The 17,603-nt window shown below is 32.3% G+C and overlaps 1 protein-coding gene across 3 annotated transcripts in view; it reads left to right on the forward strand.

The window, feature by feature from the left end:
- ACVR1C (activin A receptor type 1C) overlaps positions 1-17,297 on the forward strand; it is a 116,594-nt gene extending 99,297 nt beyond the window's left edge. For all 3 annotated transcript variants that reach the window (XM_074303406.1, XM_074303407.1, XM_074303408.1), the window contains 6 exons: positions 379-609; positions 2,812-2,979; positions 3,659-3,815; positions 6,433-6,557; positions 11,184-11,314; positions 12,891-17,297. In XM_074303406.1, the coding sequence (XP_074159507.1) occupies positions 379-609; positions 2,812-2,979; positions 3,659-3,815; positions 6,433-6,557; positions 11,184-11,314; positions 12,891-13,016 (938 nt within the window). In that variant the 3' untranslated portion in view covers positions 13,017-17,297. The remainder of the gene's footprint in view (positions 1-378; positions 610-2,811; positions 2,980-3,658; positions 3,816-6,432; positions 6,558-11,183; positions 11,315-12,890) is intronic.
- The last annotated feature ends 306 nt before the right edge of the window (positions 17,298-17,603 follow it).

The raw sequence follows: 17,603 nt of genomic DNA on the forward strand, positions 1-17,603 counted from the left end.
AAAAAAAAAAAAATCCATTTTCATTTATTTGGTTCCTTCTCCTGACAAGATAAGATAGATAAAGGAAAAGAGTTGTACATCATTTTAAGCAGGCCAGCAAAATAACTGGCTTAAAAGGTGGGGGAAGAATACTCAAAGCTAAGTTACATGTAAGAGAAATATTCAATTTTGAATACATGAAAAACAATTTGTGTTGATACTTTGGGATAGTTTTCAAGTACATTTTAACATTGAGTTAAAACAATTATAATTATTCCAACTTATAAAATATTATCAATATGATTTGATTTTTATACTAAAATGATTATAATTATGATGCTTGTTTTTCTTTTAATGTGTATTTATTTTCGCCAAAAATTTCAATTCTTTCTTGTTTAGGTTTACCTCTATTGGTTCAGAGAACAATTGCAAGGACAATTGTACTTCAGGAAATAGTAGGAAAAGGTAGATTTGGTGAAGTATGGCATGGCAGATGGTGTGGGGAAGATGTGGCTGTGAAAATATTTTCCTCAAGAGATGAAAGGTCTTGGTTTCGTGAGGCAGAAATCTACCAAACAGTTATGCTGCGACATGAAAACATCCTTGGCTTCATTGCTGCTGATAACAAAGGTATTTCCAGTCAAGTTTAGTGCTTTATGTAAACATGCTTAATATATTTTCAGGAAAAATGCAAGTGCATTTTAATGCAATAGAAAAGTATTCATTTTTTCATATAGAAGATGAAATAAAATTGTGATTTATTTACTATAGCAAAGAGATAATACTTGATAGCAATATAATAAACTTAAGTCAAATATAGTAGAATGAATCGATTTCAACAGTAATAGCATTACACTTTGTACTTGTAGAACATCTTTTATTTAGTGAACCTGGGGCATTCTTCTCCCCCATATTAAATTCATTATGAAATAATGATTCAAAGTTAGATTTTCAAAATGACTTAAGGCATATCTTAAGCTGTGGCTACATTTGCCTTTACTTCATCATGATTTCTTTGTGTTTCTGCCTTCTCTGCCTCCTAATTTTTGATTGTGGGTGAGTAGGAGTCAAGGAAAAACTGAATGATTTAGTTTCAGAACAAATTTGGCAATTTAGGTTGTACTAGTAACATGTCTTTTCTAAAGAAGCTCCATGTACCCATACATGAAAAATTTATCCAAAGTCTTTAAAGTGGTACAATAAATAGTCTTCACCTAAAATATGGTTACCTTATCACCTCCTTCATCTCTCAACCTTAGAATGAAACATTTATGTCTACTTACTTGAATCTGAGAAGTAATAATAATAATTTTCACTTAAATAGTGTATTAAGATTTCCAAAATATTTTACATGTATCATTGATTAAATTAGTTTAGTAAACCTATCAAAATAGCAATAAGAAAATTGCACAGATAATCTTAGGCAGACTAATAATATTTATCATGTTTATTAGTCTAAAAATCTTTGTAAGTGGCAAGGTTTCAAGTCACAAATGATTTTCCCTAACGATTCTTTGAAAATCTTAATAAACATTGGGTAAGAAATGGGGGAGGCAAACCATATTTCTCTGTCTTGTAGTGAATGTCAGTGTAGTCTATTGCAAGGGATGACTTGGAAAGAATTCTATAATTTCTTGGATGAGACATATTCTAATTAACTTTACTGACAACATAACAGTTGTCATTTAGCTGACCACTTTCCAGAATGGAACAGGCCAAGATGGCCCAGAACTTAGATCCCATGGATGAACTGGCTTTCGTAAGAACACAGATGAACTATGTAGAAGTCACACTAATGTTAGGCATTTGTTTTTCTAGAGAGAAAGAAAAAAAAAAGATGCATATTACATACAGTCTTTGAATTCATCTCTTGAACTAATTCTAGGATGCTGAGACAAAGGTGATAAAAAGTTACCAGTAAAAAGTTATTAACCACATAATGAAATGATACTGTGAAACTAGGAATGACACAAATTTTGGCTCCAGTAATATTTTATATAAGCATATACTGTATATTTCTATACTTATGGGTATTGCCTTTCTTTTTGAAAGCTGAAAGTACTTTAGGGCAGAATTTATATCTGAGGTAGCAGAATAAACTTCCACTAATAAACTAAGCTAGCATTTCCCCCCCTACAACTTGGTTGTTACTACCAGCAGTCATTGATAGAGTAGAAATGATGTAGGATGAAGGCAGAATGAAATGTTCTATGATTTGGATTTATACCAGATCACTACTGCATAATGTGATGGCAATATACATAGAATGTACATGAACAGCTTTATGGGTCACCTTCAAAAGAAAACTGGTTTTGCTAATAATTCAGGTTAGTTTTGTTGTGCTGTAGTGTAGAGTGCTGAAACTCTGAAAAGGTGTGCTTGAATCAGACAGCAGAACATTTAAAGCTAATTACCTATTCCATGTGAGATAATGTCTCTCTCTCTCTATATATATATGTTTAGATGAGATGGTGATGTGATGGCTCTCCTCATCATTGGTGCTTGCTGAATGTTTGGTAGAGAGATAATCATAGGCAAGAATTGGAGGGTTGGGGGAGAGAAGTCAGAGTCACTTGGTTGCAGGAGAAAGAAGAGAAAAGTTGGAGGCTCCAGGCTCCAGAATCAGGGATAGATCTTTGGCAAGCCACATGGCAGTTTGCCTGCCTCCTTCACTTCTCCCCATAAAGATCAAGAACTTTGAATAATCCTAACTCTGACTGATCCTGAGGTCCTCCAGGGAGCTAGTTCATACTTAAACTATAGGCCTTTCCATTTACCTTTTCATGCTAATAAGGTTCTTTTTTTTTTTTTTTTTTTTCTTTTTCTTTTTAGATAATGGAACTTGGACTCAGTTGTGGCTTGTATCTGAATACCATGAGCAAGGTTCTTTATATGACTATTTAAATAGAAACACAGTAACAGTGGATGGCATGATACGATTGGCACTTTCAGTAGCAAGTGGTCTGGCCCATCTACATATGGAGATAGTTGGGACACAAGGTATATTTTGCTCTTTGCATTTTTCCCTTACTGAAAAATATTAATGAAATATGTAACATTTTACAAAACTGGCTTAACTTATCAAATACCACTAAATTAAGCATGGTTTAGGACTATTAAATGAGTCTAAAGATTCATTTTTTTTTTCAGATGAAGTCCTCTTAAGTCAATTCTCAAGGCTCATCTACTTTAAATATTATATATAGTAAGTTATTAATTCCCAGTTGAGTCTTTCTGGCTGCTTAGTATAAGGTTTACCTTTGTTGTCAGTTGTTCTATACATAGAGTATATAAATAGTTTTAGCATACTAAAACTAGGAATGTAATTTATAATGTTGAAAAAATAATGTATTACAAAGCTAAATAATTATCACTGTCTCTCCATCCCCTAACACAGATTTGTGAAAGTTTAATACACATGGAAATATTATAGTCTGAAGGAAAGAAGTAGTATGAGTTGAAAAGTATTGATCTTTTGCAATTAGTCTATTGCTTAGTGTCTGCTGAAGACTGAATAAAATTTATAACTTTCTTTTGTATTAAAATATTTGCTATTTTATCATGTGGAAATAAAGATGGTAATTATTTTGTTCAGAGGATATTCTATAATTGATTCTGAATTGAATATTCCTTTCCCATGTGAAAAAAATATATTAATTCTTTCCTTTGTGCTTCATAGGCAAACCTGCAATTGCTCATCGAGATCTAAAATCAAAGAATATTTTAGTGAAAAAATGTGAAGCCTGTGCCATTGCAGACTTAGGACTAGCTGTGAAGCATGATTCAGTATTGAACACAATTGACATCCCTCAAAACCCCAGAGTGGGAACAAAGAGGTAGGACAGATGCCATAGAGGTATTGGATTTTTTTTTACCCACAATCAGATACAATCTGATTCTTGAACATCAATGTTATGGACAGCACATACTTATGAGTAGCAGGCTATTGCAATGCCTTATAAGTAGAAGTTGGGACAGGGATTATCCCAAGCCCTGGATAGAAAGAAATTTACTCTAACCCACTATATCCTTCTAATTATATATGGCTACCTATGGATTAGAGATAGGATAGTATAGAGATTGCATCTGTGATTTCATTAATATAGGGAATTCCTGGGGAGGAAATTTCCCTTACTGATTCAGTTTAGCATCTTCTCTGCAATTTATTATCCTAGTAAATTGCCTAAAGTATGTAGAAATTAAATGCCTTTTCTTAGGTCATCCAGCTTGTATATATCTTAAGTGGGATTTAAATCCATGTCTTCTTGTCTTCAATCCCACATCTCTAATGCCTATGCCACAATGCCTGTCCATTGTATAGTTAATTGATTTCTGTATATGCCCACTAAATTGTGTATGTTCAGAAATATAATATACCTTTGGACATGATTCGTGTTTTCAAGTTATAAATGAATGTTAATGTAATTAAAAAATGTATATTAAAAAACTAATTAATTCTTACTTTTCCTCTATCCTCACAGATATATGGAAAGGTAAAAAGGAAAATACAAACAAATTACCTAGGTACACTTATCTGGCTATGCCTTCTTATTGAAGACATGCTTAATATTCTGGAATATCTTTGATTACAGTACTTGAAAGATAAATTCATCCTAGATTATCAGTTAGCTCTTTTTATCTTCCTTTCCACTTTTAAGTTCTGTTCAATTATCACCATTACTTTGGGATCTTCCATTTATTTTGAAATTAAAAATAATAAAAACATCCCCATGAGTTATTAAAGACCCTTCAAACTAAATCCAGTGGCTTGATTTCTGATTGAACTTTCTGGAATGTCTTCAAAACCAAGGACTTTCCCAGGTGAACTCCCTTGGGCTAGAAGGTTATAATCCTCCAACAGTATTGTTGCAACTTTTCTTGGCTTCCAAAGCTGTCATCTTCTTGGAGTTTCTGGATGGTATATGTTGAAGTATAATAGAGTTTGTGGTGAATTTTATTTGTGAATAAGGATGCTATGTTTGAATAATTTTTCTCTATCATGTATTTACTGGGTCATTAGTTCATATACTGAAACATTGAGTATACTCTGGCCCACCCAGCTGTAATTTGTACTATTAATGTACTACACATTGTTTTGTTTTTTATATAGCTCTTAGGTCCAACTTAGATGTATATTAAGCTTCCTCCTTACTCGAACTCCCCATTCTTGTCAATCTCCAATTATTCCATCTGTTGCTGCCAACTTATAAATGCAAGAGTGGTTTTGTGCTTGTTTTTGAGAATTGCACATGTTTAATGTATATTGGATTACTTGCTGTCTAGGGGAAAAGATGGGAGGAAGGGAAGAAGAAAAATTTAATACAAGGTTTTGCAAGGGTGAATGTTGAAATATCTTTTTATATATTTTGAAAATAAAAAGCTATTATTAAAAAAATTTCCATGCTTAAAAATTTTCAAGAAAACCTAATAGAATTCAGTGTTCATGTACATTAACCATAATATCTAAGATTCCTAAGACACAGACCTAAAAATGCAGTAATTTTAGCCAAAAATAATGTTTTTCCATGTTCTCTTCTGATGTTTTTCCCCCTGATTTTTCTTTATTTTGTTGCTGTTTTCTAACTATTGTCATGTATTTTCTAAAAAAATTCTGTCAGCACATTCTCTGCTTGATTCTATTCTTTTCATTCTGCATTGCTTAATATGTTTTTCCATAGAGCCTCATAATCTTTATTTTTGTCTTTTTTTTGTATAATACTGCCATATGCATGCATATGCAAATACCACAATTTATTCACCTATTCCCAAGACATTGGTCATATGAATTATTTCTATTTTTAACTATTTAAAATTATTATTGATATTTTATTGATACTTTAAAGAATCTAAATTATTGATATTTTGATTGATTATTATTTATATTGATTTTTAATAAACAATTCTTATAGTGAGGTCATTGAGTTAGAGACCCAGTCTTTGATGTTACTTTCACCACTATTCAGTTTTTTCTTGGTATTAAATTTGACAATATTATTGTGATTTATCTGGCTCAGAATCTAAAAGCTTGAAAATATATAAAAATATATATGGAAGCCAAAAAGCCCTCTAGCCCTTAATGCCAATTTCAGTAATGTCATCTGGGTTCTTTGATCAAAACTTGAAGAATTATCCTTTCCTTTGAACCAAAAATGCCTTTTCTAATCTCCAAGATTGGGTAAATTTGTAGAATGTATCTATAAAACTAAATCTATTTCCCCCTCTGGCTCTCTACCTGAGTAGGAGATTCTGAGACGAATCATGATACTTAAGTAGCAAATACTAGCTATAATTAGTGGCCATTCCCTTTTCCTCTTGTGGATTATGAGTAATTTATTGCAATATTTCTATTTTATTTTCTGAATAGATTTTACTAGCTGACAGCTACACTAGCATTTTACTGAACTTCTAGAAAGTCTATATGTACAATCTAGTGCATATATATTCTTTTTAAAGGTATATGGCTCCTGAGGTGCTTGATGATACAATGAATATGAATATTTTTGAATCCTTCAAACGTGCTGACATATATTCTCTTGGTCTGATATATTGGGAAATAGCACGGAGATGTTCAGTTGGAGGTAATTATCTTTTTATTTGTTAGGCCATATGAAATACTATTTTCTGACTGCTTTAAAAATATACATGTTAGGCCTGCTATGTGGTGCCATAGTGCATAGAGCACTGGTCTTAGCATCTAGAAGACTCATCTTTCTGAATTCAAATCTGGTCTCAGATACTTACTAGTTATGTGAGCCCAGGGAAGTCACTTAGTCATTTTTAACTCAGTTCCTTATCTACAAAATGAACTAGAGAAAGAAATGGCAAATCATTCTAGTATCTTTGCCAAGAAAGCCCTAGAATACATCACAGAGAATTGGACATAACTGAAATGAATGAATAGCAGCAAAAAGTTGAGGGTTTTATTCTTTAAAACAATTTTCCTCTTGCACCATGAACTGATGCTACCTATTCCACAAAATATTCTTTGACAATATGTTAATTCAATACAATTTAAGAAACAGGCATCTATGTTTTGAATCAAGTACTATACATTTGATGGAAAAAGGGTTGACATAAGATACGGTTCCTATTTCAGAGATTACAGACAAGAAAATATAAAACATATACAAATAAATATAGAATATGATAGTAAATAAATATATCCTGAAGGTTTGTTTTATTTCTATATTTAAAGGAAATATAAGCTTGATACCCCTTCCTGGAGCCTGGCATCTGTTCTGTACCTATCTATTTCCATTCCTTTGCTTGCATATTAGTATTGTCAGTAAGAAAACACATTGTAAAAATAATAAAAAGTGTCATTTTTTTCAACATCGAAAACTTAAATTTAACAAGATCATCACATAAGACCTTAAATTTTATTATATTTACAATATTTTAAGGGGGATTTAGACTTGGCTTAGACAGCTGGCTGTTTGAATGGAGTCACAGTACATAGATCCCACATATTTACACTAGAAAAAAAGTAAAATCCATGCCAGATTAATAATGATCAATAAATCAATGAAGAATTATAGTAAACGTTTTCCTCTACCCTAAAATTTCACAGAAGTTCACAGGCAGTAGGAAAAGTGGCCATTAACAAAACTATCACTATGTAGGCATGAGTAACGACAGGCCAGAGACCTGTGAAGTTTGTAAGACTTTGTGTCTAGTGGCAGGAAGGGTAGATGGCCTTTCTGAGAAAGCCACAGGGTAGTTAGAAAGTCCTAGGAAAAGGATCCTGGAAGCTCTGGGGAGTGGCAGTGCTGCCTAATTGTACACAGTTTCAGTCAGCACGAAGAATTGGGAGGCTTCAAGTTTCCTACTACACATCTAAGGCTCTGAACCTGTGCCCTAAACCTCAAAGATTTAGGTGTGGCGTTTGACCCAAACGGTTGTATCATCATAATAACCCAATAACATGGGGCAAGTACCACTCACAAATGCAGCAAGAGTCAAGCCCTAGTCCTGGACCCATATGTCAAATTCAAGAAACAAGGCTAGACCAATTAGCACTAATGAAGACTAAAAACACTAATGAAGTCATAAAAAAAGAAATTTCTAAAAATTAAGTAAAATTCTTGAAGAAAAGTATGGGAAAGAGAATAAATACATTAAAAAAGAATATAGTAAAGTTTAACCAAGTAAACTGGAATTAGTGACTCTGTGAGACATAAAAAAATCATATTATCGAATGAATAAAAAAGAAGAAAATATAAGTTATGTATATATAAAGATTTGAGTCAATTAGATATAATTTAAGGATCACTAAAAACTCTGAAAACCGTGATTTATAGAAAAAAGCAAAATCAAGATACTATATTTTAGGAAATCATAAATGAAAACTGTATAGAATGCAAAAATTAGGAGAGGACTGGGTTATAAAGGACTGAAGGATTTACAGATGATTTTGTGTTTGTTCCTGAAGATGGTAGGGAGTCACTGAAGTTTATCGAGTAAGAGAGTGAAATGATCAGACCTGTGATTTAGGAAAATCAATTTGATAGCTCCTAGTATGGAGAGAGACTTGAGGCAGACTGAACCTCCACCAGGCTACTATATCTTCAGATGTGTATCAGAATTGTGGAAGTGTCAGAGGAGAGAAGGGACATATGTTTGAGAGATATTGTAGAAGTTAAAAACAGGTCTTGGCAACAGTTTGGATATGGGAGTGAGAGTGAAGAATTGAGGATGATACCTAAGTCATGAATCTGAGAGACTAGAAAGAGGATGTTGCCTTCTATAGTAAAATGAAAGTAGAAAGGAAGGGAAGAGGATTTAGGAAGAAAGATAATGAGTTATATTTTAAGCATGTTGAGTTTAGGATGTCTAGGTAATCATTTGAAATGTCTAAGAGGAACTTGATTAGAGGTCAGTAAAAAGGTTCAGGTAGAAAAGGTGGAATTAATGGTTGTCAGCATAGAGATGATAATTAAATCCACTGGAGCTGATGAGATGACCAAGTAAGTGAACTAGTATGTATAGAGAAGACAAGAGGTATCAGGACAGAACCATGTGGGACACCTTTGAGTAGAGGCATGAAAATCTAGCAAAAAAAAAAATGACCGAGAAGTAGTCAGATAGATAGAAGAAGAATCAGGAGAGAGAGTATTGTCCCAAAAAGGTAGAAAGAAGAGAGTATGAGGGAGAGGATGATCAAAAGTGTCAAGGATTGTAAACAAGGTTGAGGAAAATGGAGATTAGCACTGGATTTGCTAATTAATAGATCCTTGATAACTTTGGCGAGAGCAATTTTCCAGTGGAATGAGGCCATGATGAGGAAGGAATAAAACTATGTCTTCATGTATAAGGTACATCGAAAGAGGAGTAGTTAGAAGGCATTTGAGTGACATGAGTTGAGAAAAAAGTTTAGGTAAATGCTAATTTTTTTTCCTATAAAATATGCAAGTTTCTCATTTGAGTGGGTGGAGATAGGGAGAGCCATAGCAGATTTGAAGAGGGAAGAGCCATTGTGGAGAGGGACATAATGAGTTCTGAGGGAAGTATATTATTACATAACAGCACTAAGAGTCAACTGAGACTGTATAACAACAATATTAATGAACCCAGTCAAAAATGCATGTATATAGGAGCAAAGACATTGCTTAGTGGGAGTGATCCAAAACTGAAGCTTGGTAGGAAACAATCAGTAAAATTATAAGAGGGAGCAAAAACTCAGTAGAGGAAGATAGTATTATAAACTTCAATTGCAAATAAAAGAATAAAAAAAAATCCTAGAAAGGAAAATTTATTTGAATAATGGTAAGGGAAGAAGGTGATATAATACTTAACATTTTAATAGAGAAAGAAGAAAGAAATGTACTTTTAGAACTTTAATGTAAACATAGATTGTGGGAATTAAATTTAAAAAAAAAAAGAGGATCTGAGAATAGATTAGTTCTACTCTGAGGATTTTTGGAAGGGAACAAGATGATAGTAAAACGCACACAGTAATACAGAAAGGAGAAAGAAGATGTGTGTATGGAGAATGGGTGGAACTTAATAGCTCATAATTGGAATTAGTGAGACACTATACAAATATGAGATAAAAGGTAGGGATGAGTGCTCATTTTATGATCCTCATTCTTATCAGAACAAGGCAAAGAAGAAATGAACATTAAAATATGAAGTTTAGTGTAGAAATACATTCAATTCAACAGGGAAACAAGTGGATATAGAAAAAAGCAAAAGAAAAAAGAAGCTTTACCAAATTGATAAATTGCTGAATAAACTATTATATGAATGTAATTCAATATTATTATTCAGGAAGAAATGATGAAAAAGACAATTTCAGAAAATCCTGGGTAAAATGAACTGCTTCAGAGTAAAATGAGCAGACTCAGGGGAACAATTTATAAAAGGACAACTTTGAAAGACTTAAGAATTCTGATCAATGTAATTACTAAATAATGATGAAGTTAACCCACCTCCTGAGAGAGGTGATGATGTAGAAAGAGACATAATTTTTGTATAGCCTTAGTAGGTAGATTCATTTTACTTGACTGTTTGTTAAAATTTTCCTCTATCTTTCCATTTTCTAATTGAGGGAAGAGTTGAAGGCAGGTTAGCCAAAGTGATGACAAAAAGAAAGGGCCATTGAAGCATTTTTAATGTATAGGAAGAAACAAATAAGTAAAATAATTTTAAAAGTAATATGTTGAATTTATTATATACTTTTTAAGAATGGCAAAAAGATTATAAAGTGAAGACTTATGATTTAATATACAATCTCTTTCCAGTATTCTACTGCATAACTGGAAATGCCCTTTTCTGATGTTTAAGTTTAGAATAAAAGTTAATTTTTAAAAGGCCACTAAATTAATATATTTAACTTGATGGAATATTGTATGTATGTTCTATAATCTGGATGGTAGAAACAACCAGATTGTTCAAAACTTCTTTAGTCAAGATAGAAAGCTATTTTATTGTGCTATAAGTATAATTGGCTGTAGGATTAATGTAATTATAATACATTCTGTAATTAGAGATTATCATTTTTTGAAATGTATCATATTGAATAAAAGATCTTTTCAATTGTGTTAAAAACAGTTACCTTTTTTCTGTTGTGATTCATGATTTATTGTGTTCCCTAATTTACTAAAAACTTAAGAAGATGAAGGTAGATGAAGGTAGATCTTTAAAATCTACTTTTATATATCATTCACATGAAAATCACAATTTATTCTCCAAATTTCCCATAGGAATCACTGAAGAGTATCAATTGCCTTTTTATGACATGGTACCTTCAGATCCCTCAATAGAAGACATGAGAAAAGTTGTTTGTGAACAGAAATATAGACCAAATATACCAAATCAGTGGCAAAGTTGTGAGGTAAGTCCACCATCATCATCATTTATAATTACTTTGCTTTGCATGCACTCCAATCTTAATTAGTTTAGGAGGAATTTTCATATGATATCTATACCATACCTATGATTTAAGGTTGAAATCTCTACTCAAAAACATTGGTTATCTATCTTATTATAATTTCTTTTGACAAGTCATATCTGATCTATTTCTTCTTTTTGTATCTAATCTGAATCCCTTCTACTACAATTGGTTTTCTTTGATTCTACTTCCTGTGGTAATAGGAAGTATTCTTAGTAACTCCTTTGTGTAAGAGAAAAGCATCATCTACAAACTGTTTATCAATCTTTTAACAATTCAGAGGTAATGGTTTCTTTCTGGATTTGGAACTGCCCCAGTTTGGAATAATAGATTTTTAATGGAAGGATAACTTAGAGGCCATTGAGTCTCTAAACAGAGGGAAATGAAGCCCAAAGAGAATTTTTAGCTTTTCTCAGAATCACATAGTTATTAAAAGTCTGAGGGAAAATTTCAATTCATATCTTTTACCTTTCAACCTATCACTATGTCTACCATCTATCCACCTTCTTCTCCTACTATTATGGTTATAATAAATCTCCTTACTAACTTAGTTAATACTGTTGTTGTTGTTGTTTGTCCTTTATTTTTGAGGAAGACCATGATATTAGGGAGGTGATGCCATGACATGTAAGTGAGTTGGATTTTAGTGAGGGAGGGCTGTGCAAGGTCACCTGCCTCACTTTGCCTTCCAGAACCAATTGGATCCATTCTCAAGATATAGATCAAAATACTGGAGATGACCCTGGATGACATAGAAGAACTTGGGCTTTTTAAACTCAGGTCTTCAACAGTTCTTTGTTTGACAGAGGCTGTAGTCATTTAGTGATTAAGGCTAGGTAGCAATTGAGACAAAGAATCTCCTCTTTTACCAAGTTACCCCTTCAAAAAAATCTAAATAAATGAGTGAATGACTGAATGAATGAATCTTGGAGGGGAAGAATCAATCAGGATTCAAACAATGACCAAATGAGGCTTGGGACTAGGACCTATCCAATTAGAATCAGATTGGTTTTGGTTTAAAGCCCGGTCCTTAGGAAAGAAATCTAGCCAGCAAATCTTAAGATATCTTGGGAGGGTCAGAGATCCAAAAGAGCATCTGTAGGTAAGGTATGATGCAATTATTTTATGTGACTGACTGAGTCTTTTTTGGGTGTGTGTTTTTAAAGTTCACCTATTTCCCTTCTTTATAAAGGTTTCTCTTTCACTTGATCTAAAACATTTTCACTTGAATTACTATATGGGAGCAACCTAACTTACCCATTAAATAGTTGAAAAGGAGAATTCCATGAGTAGTTTGAATTTTAAATGAGTTCATCTTTCTGTGGATAAAAGCTATGTGTGTAGGTGGAATTATTTTTTACATTTGGGTGCATGATTTAATTTTAATTTAACTCTAATTATAGTTTCATGTTTACTGTTTGTTTATCACAGCTTGATTTCAGTTCATTGGTTTTACTGCTAAGTTTTTTTCATTTTCTGCTGCTAGCCAAAATAATAATATAAAATTCTTCTTTTCAAGGCACTCCGAGTAATGGGTAGAATAATGAGGGAGTGTTGGTATGCAAATGGAGCAGCACGCTTGACAGCTCTGCGTATTAAGAAGACCATTTCTCAACTTTGTGTAAAAGAAGACTCCAAAATATAAGTGTTATTTGGCGTTTAAAAGGAATCTTTTGAAAAATTGTGAATTTTTTTTTGTTTTGTTGTTTTTCCTTTGCTCTACCTCAAAAATATACAGTACAGTATTTAAGTACCCAAAGCACAGCCCTGAAACCCTACTTTAAAGCTGGCAGGGCAACTTTTGGCTGACCTTGTCTTCATATTTATCTTTTATTTTGAATAGTAGCCCACTAACTTTTTTTCCTTAAAGAAAGTTATTAGGAAAATAGTTTAAAAAAAAGAATAAATCTGATCCATAAAGTATGTTTTATTATTTTTCTACTTGAAACAACAATTAAAATTTTTAAAATAGATATTTTATTTTAAAGCAAAATATATGAAGGACCAAATTAATTGAGAATGCTAAGTAGTTTTCCTTTATTTCTCCATTCTTCCCTCAGAAGCAGAATAAATTTTAGTTACTGTATTCACAATTCAATTATAAAACAAGGAAGAATAAAATCTTTCACAGAAGTGGTAATAGGCCTAGGTGAATCTCCAGATTTATTCATTTGACATTTTCTTCATAAAACATCAATGGTTTCATTTATTGTCTTTTCAGCAGTATTAGTCTCTTAGTTTTCAATTATTCATAGTTTGCGGTCTCTCTGCCTCTGTCTTTTTCTCTGTTTCTCTCTGTTTCTTTGTCCCTCTCCTTCGCTCCTTTTTTCTATCTCTCCCTCTCCCTCTTCCTCCCTTTCCCTTTCCTCATCCATCTCTGTCTGTTTGTCTGTTTAGTCAGTCATAAAGTTGCCATCAATGGAAGTTTCCAAAGTGGAAGTTAAGGAATTTTTTTTAATCTTTTGGGTCTATATCAAAAAGAGAAGAAGAAAGGAGAGGTGAAAGAATGAAGAGGGAAAGTGATATTTTGGGGCAAACAATAAAGAAGCTAATTGCAGTTTTACAGGGTAATATAAGAAATATTTTTGTGTAATAGCTTTGTAAATACACACTCATCTTCTTGTCTAGAACAAATATCAGTATTTTTTGAGTAAAAAGAAAAGAATTCTGATTTTCCTAATTTTAGTTTTATGTCTACCTCCATTGGGAAAGTGAAATACTCAAATGAATCTGTGATGTCATCAATTTGCTCACTCAAAGATGTCCACTCAAGGGGTTCACTCAAGATATAGGACACCTTCCATACTTTATCCTGACAATCAGTTGGTACCAGTGGAGCATTCGATCTGTTCACCTATCATCCTTCACTCCTGTCATTTGGTCAGCCCATCTTCTCTTTCTGTCATATAATTTAGTTACTCTTATTTTTTTCTTCAGAGAATGTTTGGTTCCATATTGCAGCCTGCTTGGCCCACCATGAATTTTTCTATTGTTATCAATGTGATGCTCATTTTTAGTTCTTCAGAAGCAGTGCTGTCATATAGCAACATTGGTAAGATGATAGTGTTGTACTGGTGGGCTTTTGCTTACATGGGAATGCTTTCATTGAGTTCAGTAAAGGCACTCTGTAATTTCTTGAAATAACCAAATGCATTTTTTTCTTTCTTTCCAACTCTGGACCCAGCTCATTGTCCATCTATGCTGTCTATTCTAGTTACATATATGATTGTACAAGCTTTTAGGATGTCCATTCAAATGCCTATTGAAATTTAATCAATAGAAATTCTTTGTCCATTTGGTCTTTCTTGTGTGGATAGATAGGCTAAACTCATTTGGGTGATTACACATCTCTTTTAATACAGAACGGCAAGTAAGATTAGATTAAAAAAAACTAATTACTTGGGCTTTATTTGGTACAGATTTATAAAGCTGTTTTAATATTACCCCTGAATGATCTAAAACTAACTCCATCTAGTTTACCACTGAAACACTATTTAGAGATTGCTTTCAGTCTCCTAATGGAAGTAAGTTACTTCATTCTGTTTCATCATAACTATGTTAATATTATTGAAGTGACTGAGGGAAAGAAATAACTTACTTAATCTTTCATACTCTTTCCATAATGAGTAAAAAAAAAAGAAATTTCTTATGTGGTTTTTCTAAAACTAATCTTATGGAGAAAAAAATTAAAACATAATATTATCTATACTAAAAATGTAAAAAAGTAAAAGTGATGAAAATAAGTACTTCATGTCTGAGAAACCTAAGGCTATATATCTTTAGTAGCATTTAAGAAATATAGGATCTTTTTCATACAGTTACAGTTATTTTAACCTTCCATTTTATTTCAAAGGTGGATTATTGTATAAGATTACACATCTTGAAAATGAGTATTTTGGATATGTAGCAATTTGGCAGATTTGGAAATGTAGCATTATTCGAGTAATGAAGATAGCCTAAAGTAGCTATTTAATTTAAGTATGTATTTGGCTTATGCTAGTGGATCTCACTTGTTCTTAACACAGGTAGCCTTATATTGGCTAAATGTGCTATTTAATTTATTTAAAGTATATAGACACTTAGTCTATATAGACACTTTACTTAAGTTTAAAAAAAAAAATATATATATATAGATATAGATATCTATCAGTATGTTAATGTTTTACTTGTAGGCATCTTCAAATATAATACATATTATTTCTGGAAAAAATGAATATTTTCTACTTTCTTATTTTCATCAGAGATTTCTATTTTGTTGTTATCTTCACCTATGAAATAGCACCAAATTTTACAAAAAAATTCATAAAAGAAATAAAAAGGAGTCATTTAAAGGGAAATTGGCAATGAAAGGCAGAATTAAAGGTTATAAAGTTCTCTGTGCCTCCTGATGTACTTATGTATGACAAGTGCTCTCTGAAGGGAATAGGATAACACTAAGAGCATTTGTCATCTCTGTTGTATATCCCTTCTATGGGACATACACCTCTAACTTTCTTTTAATAGAGCTTCTGTGTGTAAGAGAAATTTTGTATCTTCAAATTGCTTTGCAAATTTTAAGCATCAGGGCACCTTACTTATATATAAAATTTTCTTCTCTTCTATACAAAGAAAAACTGAAGGAAAAATGCTATTGAGTGAAATGCAGTATAAATGTTTATGGCATTTATGCTAGAACATTGCTGAAAAACATCATTTCTTGTCAATATTTCAGCAGCAGCCTCTTTTTACTTATGATGATCTGTAATTGGTTTGTAGTTGCTTCATTGTCGATTTTATCCCCCTTTTTCTGTGTTCAAAATATTCTACTTGGCATGGCATAGTCAGAATTTGTCATTTATACCCTGACTTGAAAGTAAATTGGAGCACAGTGCTTCATTGCTATTTTAGTGATAGCATTTGCTTTGATACTTTTCTGTATAATACTTTAAAATCAACTTATATTTAAAAATTGAATGATAGTGTGAAAATACATTTTTAGTTTTATTTTTTGCTTCTAATGTAGAATTTAGAACCAGGTTTTATTTGCAGATAACAGATTTGTGATATTAAAGGGTCTATGAAATCTCAGACTCTTTTTATGACCTTTACTATCATTATGATTAATACCATTGTATAGTTTGGCCATAATACTATATGGCTTAGATATCTCTTGGGTCCTTTCTGAGAGAATTTAGTTATCTAAAGTACCTAAGCAATGGATTCAGATTCCTGAGTTCAAATCTCAATCCTGATCTTGGGAATCATTTAAAATTTTCTAATCTGTAAAAGGTGAAGGTCAGCCAAGATGGACTCTTCCATCTTGTTTCTTCCATCTTTAAAATGATGATCCTACTCAGGAGAGCATGGGCATTTTATTTTCTCATGTGGGTTTGGTTGTATCCCTTTATGAGGTTGTGTAACCTGAATATGGAATTGCAAAATTATGATTTATTATCAGTAAATGCATTCTTTGTATACATATTTTATACACCTATATAGCCTTGGTTGCATAAAAAATTTGAGTGAAAAGGGATTGTGAGTGGAAAAAGTTTAAGAAACCCTTATCTACAAAACAGTACTGAAACTACCTCAGTGTCATCATCCTTAACTTTTCATTCACATTCATCACACATATACAATTAGTTGAGAAATCTTGTCATTTCTATCCCCATAACATTTCTCCTTCTTTCTCCTCATACAGCTATCTCCCTAATTCATTCCCACAGCATCTTTTACATAGACTTCTAATTATTTCCTTATTGTAGTCTTCACTGATAATCTTCAAAATTGTGTCTCTGTCTCAAGTTCTCTCTTCTTTAATCCATTCTCCACAAACAACCTAAGTCACTTTTTAAAGTGTAAGTAACACTGTATCACTGAGGAATATGCTATTGACTCCCTATTACCTCTGGTTTTAACTATCTAATCCTTTGTTAGGTATTTAAAGCTCTTCACAACCTAGACCCTTACTTCTTTCCAATTTTCTTACATTTTACTGCCCAATGTATTTATTATCTATTGCCCAAATATACTGATCTGCTTGCTATTCTTCCTACACATGATTTCATTTTCTATTTCAATGTCTTGTCATTGACTGTCCTTTGTATCTAAACTATTCTTACTTCCATTCACAGAATTCTTCTTTTCCTTAAAAGATCAGCACATGTAATACCTTCTTCTGGAGTCCTTTCTTGAACTCTCCGATTTAGTGCATTTTCCTTTAGTTGACTTTCATCTACTCTATGTGTATCAT

Source organism: Sminthopsis crassicaudata, chromosome 3 (genome assembly GCF_048593235.1).
Source record: "Sminthopsis crassicaudata isolate SCR6 chromosome 3, ASM4859323v1, whole genome shotgun sequence".
Taxonomy (NCBI): domain Eukaryota; kingdom Metazoa; phylum Chordata; class Mammalia; order Dasyuromorphia; family Dasyuridae; genus Sminthopsis; species Sminthopsis crassicaudata.